At 34.8% G+C, this 7,500-nt stretch overlaps 1 protein-coding gene across 1 annotated transcript in view; it reads right to left on the bottom strand.

Annotated features, from left to right (window-relative positions):
- Window positions 1-7,500, bottom strand: part of LOC101885454 (arf-GAP with dual PH domain-containing protein 1) — a 28,528-nt gene that overhangs the window by 16,063 nt on the left and 4,965 nt on the right. The window contains exons 2-3 of the mRNA XM_073918000.1: window positions 2,822-2,952; window positions 1,517-1,608 (exon numbers count right to left, since the gene is read on the bottom strand). Of these exons, the coding sequence (XP_073774101.1) occupies window positions 1,517-1,608; window positions 2,822-2,952 (223 nt within the window). The remainder of the gene's footprint in view (window positions 1-1,516; window positions 1,609-2,821; window positions 2,953-7,500) is intronic.

Raw genomic sequence — 7,500 nt, 5'->3', positions numbered from 1 at the left:
TAAAATTGTATTATAAAAATGTATTTGGAAAAATATATATATTTATATATATATTTTATATATAAAATATATATATATATATTATATATAAAATATATATATAAATTTTGTGAAATATATATATATATATATATATATATATATATATATATATATATATATATATATATATATATATATATATATATTCACAGCATTTATACACAGTAAACACATTGTGTAAACACAAACTTTTATTTCAGATGCGATTAATCACGGTTAGTAATTTGACAGCACTAATTATAATGCAGCATTTCTGTCTTGTTTTAATAAAAATAATTATTTATTAGTGAGCAAAATGACTTACGATGTTAAAACTCGTTTTCATAAAAAACAAATAATAATAAATAAAATATGATGATAAATAAATAATAAATGAAGTGCTCAAATCTAGAACAATTTAACTATTTATTATTTTTATCCTTTGAATTTAGCTTATTTTTTCTTCTGATTTATTTTTTGTTTGTTTTACGCAAACATTTAATTTTGATCAACATTTTCAGTAAACGATGTTTCCTGAACAGACAAAGCCGATGAATGAATGAATGAATGAATGAACCCTGAAAAACAAATCCCATAAATGAAGTGAGCAAACCTAAAAATAATAACATTGATTAGTTTTTCCTTTAAAATGGTTTATTTTTCTGACCCCTTGTTTCAAACAAACATTCATTTTTTTATCCACATTTTCAATAAACAAGTTATAATATCTAAAGCAATTTAGTTTTGCTCTGATTATTGTCTGGACATGCCAATGGCTGCTCATTTTGCTTCTGTAAAGCTACAAATTTCCAAGATTACGACAGATCACACCATTATTTTCTAACAGCCTGAGAGTAAAGCAGATAGCAGGGTAACTGTGACTTGCGTTTGTGCCTCACATATGATTCACCACTCACACTATTATTTCTCATGACGAAAAGTCAAAATGTTGGGCAATTATGATGATTATATCACTTGTTATTGACATTTTATATATATATCATGAATTATTTGCCCCCCTCTAGATTTTGTTTTCTTTTTTAAATATGTCCCAGATGATGTTGAACAGATTTAGGAAATGTTCACAGTACTTCTGATATGAATATGATGATTCTGCATGAAGTTAAATGAGAATGTAAATACGGTCGGCTGATTCAGACGGCTGACTTTAAGCTCAGTGTCAGTATTTATGCAAAGAAACAAACAGGAAGGAAGTGAAGGTTTACAAGAGTGGACCACAGCCATCCAGACGTGTGAGAAAACACCCTCTGTGTGTGTGTGTGTGTGTGTGTGACAGAACAAAAAATATGATGTCAGGAGAACAGAAAAACAATGTAAAGGCACTCTGTAGTGTGAGTGTGTGTGTGTGTGTGTGTGTGTGTGTGTGTGTGTGTGTGTGTGTGTGTGTGTGTGTGTGTGTGTGTGTGTGTGTGTGTGTGTGTGTGTGTGTGTGTAAGGGCACTCGGTAGGCAGGAGGAGGAGTGTTGGGTCTCACCTGCAGTCTGTGTGTGATGGACGGAAGTAAAATGGAGGAACCTGCTGCTCATACTTGGCCTTCGCTGCTTCATTGCCCATAGAACTGATAAACTGCATATAGAGAGAACGAGAGAGAGAGCATTGCACAATATTACACCAGCAGGTGACATTTTATAATACACAGATGCATCTAAAATATTAATTAAATAAAAAGCATTTACCAGTAAAAAATAAATAAATTATATATATATATATATATATAAATAAATAAATATCAAAATAAATAAAATGTATAATTAATTTATTTACAAATTATTTACAACCAAATAAATAAAAATCTATAAAAAAATATTTAAAAATTAATTTGTTTTAATTTAAAATTATTTACCAATAAAAATAACTCATAATAAAACTATAAAAATAAATATTCAATTAAATAAAATAAAATAAAAAAGTATTATAAAATATAAAAATAAATAAATATAAAATAAATGTATTAATTCATTATTTAATACTAATTAATTTAATTACAAATTGTTTACAAACAATAAATAAATAAATATAAAAATATAAAATAATTTAATTACTTAATAACTATTTTATTAAATTAAATTAAAATATTTAAAAATAAAAAACTATTTAATTAATTATAAAAGTTAATTTACATTTAAATTTCAAACAAACAAATAAAAAATAATATAAATATATAAAATTAATAAATTAGAAATAAAATTATTTACCAATAAATTTTTTTAAAAGATCTAATTAAAATGTAATAAAAAGTATTCAAAAATATCAACATTAATTAATTAATTAATAATTAATTTAATTACAGATTATTTACAAACAATTAAAAAATACAAAAATAAAATAATTAAATTTAAAATGATTAACCAATAAAAAATGAATAAATGTTTAACTAAATTAAATTTTAAAAATTTTTAAATGTAAAAGATAAATAAATAAATAATTAAAACAAATAAAAAATGATTTAAAAATAAAGTAAGTAAATAAATATAAAAATTAAGTTATTAAATAAAATTTCTTTAAAAATAATTTACCATTTTAAAAATATATTTAAAAAATACATTTACAAATTGAAAAATATAAATATAATAAAAACAGATTTGCTGACCTTTACTATTTCTGCACAGAATATTGCAAAAAACTCAATTTATGAAAACAAAAAAGATTTCACTTTTATTTAAAGTTCATGAGTTTCCATGAATGATTTAACCGATATTTCAGCATGTGTATGTGCAGAGGTGTATGTAGCAGAGCTCTGGAGACTGGAGCAGGTTTGAGCAGTGTGAAAGCGTCTCACCTCAATCTCTGAGTCCTCAAACGAGTCCTGCAGGACCGACTTCACACCGCAGAGACTGAAGACGCTTCTGTGGATGAGAGAGCAGCCCTGACACACGAACACTCCAAGATTCACACACACCCAATCCGGCTCTAGAGGAGACAGAACACACACACACACACCTGAGACTCTGCAGAGCAGCCCTGACACACGAACACTCAAGATTCACACACAACTAATCCGGCTCTAGAGGAGACAGAACACACACACAAACACACACACACACACACACACACACACACACACCTGAGACTCTGTAGAGCATCACACACACACACACACACACACCTGAGACTCTGCAAGTATCATAAACACACACACACACACCTTAGACTCTGTAGAGCATCACACACACACACACACACACACACACACACACACACACCTGAGACTCTGTAGAGCATCACACACACAAAGGAGAATTGATGAACTAAATTGGCCGTCGTGTGTGGGTGTTTCCCAGTACTGAGTTGCAGCTGGAATGGCATCTGCTGTGTAAAACATATGTTGGAATAGTTGGCGGTTCATTCCACACAAACAACACACACACACCTCTGAGACTGTAGAGCATTACACACACACACACACACACACACACACACACACACACAACACACACACACACTCCCCATACACACACCCAATCCAGTTCTAGAAGACAGAACACACACACACACACACCTGAGACTCTGTAGAGCATCACACACACACACACACACACACACACTCCCCATACACACACCCAATCCAGTTCTAGAAGACAGAACACACACACACACACACACACACCTGAGACTCTGTAGAGCATCACACACACATAGGGGAATTGATGAACTAAATTGGCCATAGTGTATGGGTGTTTCCCAGTAATGGGTTGCAGCTGGAAGGGCATCCGCTGTATAAAACATATGTTGGAATAGTTGGCGGTTCATTCCGCTGTCGCGACCTCTGATAAATAAGAGACTAAGCCGAAGGAAAATGAAGGAATAATGTTAATTACCAGCCTAATTAGGCAATGTTTACTCACACACACACACACACACACTAATGCAGTTGTTCAGTGATTAGATGACACATTTATTCAGCCATACTAAATCTGATATGTAAACTACACATATATTAATACAGGAAAGTAAGCGGATTAATCCAAGTTTGCCTTCATGAGAGTGTAAATAAATCAGTGTGTGTGTGTGTGTGTGTGTGTGTGTGCGTGTGTGTGTGTGTGTGACTGCTGACAATAGTAGGTGTGTATTCTGCTAGCAGACAGAGCCACACCTTGATCCGCAGATAACAGGTCAAGAATACCAACTCAAAAATGAAACAAAGTCCACTTGATTCGGTCACAAGCCTCTCTGCCGTTCTGCCGCTCTCTCCAAGCGCCTCTTTCTCGTTTGAACAATACCGTCACTGTTTTTCTATTCACGCACACAGCGAGTGTTGGACGTGGCCGTATGACACAGATTCTCATGCGTTGCGTCACTTTAGGAAGTCAAAAAACCTGACTTTCAGCTCTGTCACCGTCGACACGGCCGTTCACCCGCAGGCGGATCAGCTCAGAATAATGTGAAATAGTCAGAGTGCATTCATCAGTCATTAACCATGCCTTGAGCTGCACATGGCTAGAGTTTCCTTTTCTAGAGCTCCGACTCATGCTGATTCAGTGAAACTGACAATATCTGAGGAGCTGTGTAGGGTTTTTGCTAAACTTTGTATAATAATATACATAATATAATATATAGTGCTGTCGCCTCACAGCAAGAAAGTCGCTGGTTTGAGTCTTGGCTGGGTCAGTTGGCGTTTCTGTGTGGAGTTTGCATGTTCTCCCTGCGTTCGCGTAAGTTTTACATACTGTGCACATAGACAGAATCACACACACTTACAGACACACACAATATCATACACACACACACATAAACACAAAATCTCTCACACACACACACACACACACACAATATCATATACGCGCACACACACACACACACACACACACATAGACAGAATCAAACACACATTCAGATACACACAATATCATACACACACACACAATATCATACATACGCACACAAACACACACACAAAATATCATATACACGTGAACACACACACACAGACTAGCAACCACACTTTCAGACACACACAATATCACATATACACACACATACACATAGACAGAATCACACACACTTACAGACACACACAATATCACACACACACACACACATAAACACAAAATCTCACACACACACACACACACAATATCATATACACGCACACACACACACACACACATAGACAGAATCACACACACATTCAGATACACACAATATCATACACACACACACAATATCATACATACGCACACAAACACACACACAAAATATCATATACACACACACAATATCATATGCACACACTCACAAAATAACATACACACACACACAATATCATATACACGTGAACACACACACACACAGACTAGCAACCACACTTTCAGACACACACAATATCACATATACACACACATACACATAGACAGAATCATACACACTTACAGACACACACAATATCACACACACACACACACACACACACACATACACATAGACAGAATCACACACATACACATAATATCATACACACACACACACACAAACACAGAATCTCACACACACACACACACACACACACACAAAATATCATATACACACACACAATATCAAATGCACACACTCACAAAATAACATACACACACACACACACACACAATATCATATACACGTGAACACACACACACACAGACTAGCAACCACACTTTCAGACACACACAATATCACATATACACACACATACACATAGACAGAATCATACACACTTACAGACACACACAATATCACACACACACACACACACACACACACATACACATACACATAGACAGAATCACACACATACACATAATATCATACACACACACACACACACAAACACAGAATCTCACACACACACACACACACACACACACAAAATATCATATACACACACAATATCAAATGCACACACTCACAAAATAACATACACACACACACACACACACAATATCATATACACGTGAACACACACACACGGACTCACACACACTTTCAGACACACACAATATCATACACACACGCACACACAAAGACAGAATCACACACACTAACAGACACACACAATATCACACACACACACACATACACATAGACAGAATCACACACTTACATACACACATAATATCCTACACACACACACACACACACAAACACAGAATCTCACACACACACACACACAATATCATATATACGCACACACACACACATAGACAGAATCACACACACATTCAGATACACACAATATCATACACAGACACACACACAATATCATACATACGCACACAAAAACAAACACACACACACACACACACACACACACACACAAAATATCATATACACACACACAATATCATACACACACACACACAATATCATACATACGCACACACACACACAAACACACCCACACACACACACAAAATATCATATACACACACACAATATCATATGCACACACTCACAAAATAACATACACACACACACACAATATCATATACACGTGAACACACACACACAGACTCACACACACTTTCAGACACACACAATGTCATACACACACACACAAAATATCATACACAAACAAACACACACACACACACAATATCATATACACACGCACACACACAGACACAGAATCACACACACTTTTAGACACACACAATATCATACACACACACAGACACAGAATCACACACACACACACACACACAATATCATATATATACACACAAACACACACACAAAATTTCATATGCACACACACACAAAATATCATATACACATACACACACACACACACAGGCGGGGATTCATTTGTCATATTAGCTATTATACTTTTCCTCATTCCAAACGATATGAGTGATGTGGCTTGTGTATTGTGTATTGTGCAGTCTTTGGCTGAATCTGCTGTGTTTTGACAATAGTGATGGGCTGATTTGTGTGTCAGTGAACGCTGACCTTTACTGCTCAAAGTCAATGATGTGCTAAAGGCTCTGTGAAACCTCAACAACTCTGAAAATAGAGCACAGCGCTCAGTGTGTGGCTTCAGCCGCATTCATCAAAGATTTGATCTGCACTTTGTGTGTGTGTGTCTGCGTTTGTGCATATATGTTCAAATATGTCATTTATACACATATATATATATATACACACCTATAGTAAGTAATCTGTTGTGGTGATTTTACAGTTGCTATGGTAACACAACACCTATAGTAATTAATCTGTTGTGGCAATTCTACAGTTGCTATGGTAACAATTACTATAGTGCTTGATCTGTTGCGGCGAGTCTACAGTTGCTATGGTAACAGAACAACTACAGTACTCAATCTGTTGTGGTGATTCTGTAGTTGCTATGGTAACACAACAAATAAAGTACTTGATCTGTTTCAGGCGTTTCAACAATTGCTATGGTAACAAGAACTACTGTACTCGATCTGTTGTGATTCTACAGTTGCTATGGTAACACAACAACTACAGTCCTTGATCTGTTGT

The sequence above is a fragment of the Danio rerio genome, chromosome 12 (genome assembly GCF_049306965.1).
Source record: "Danio rerio strain Tuebingen ecotype United States chromosome 12, GRCz12tu, whole genome shotgun sequence".
NCBI classification, from domain to species: Eukaryota; Metazoa; Chordata; class Actinopteri; order Cypriniformes; family Danionidae; genus Danio; species Danio rerio.
This window is presented reverse-complemented; position numbering and strand designations above follow the sequence as displayed.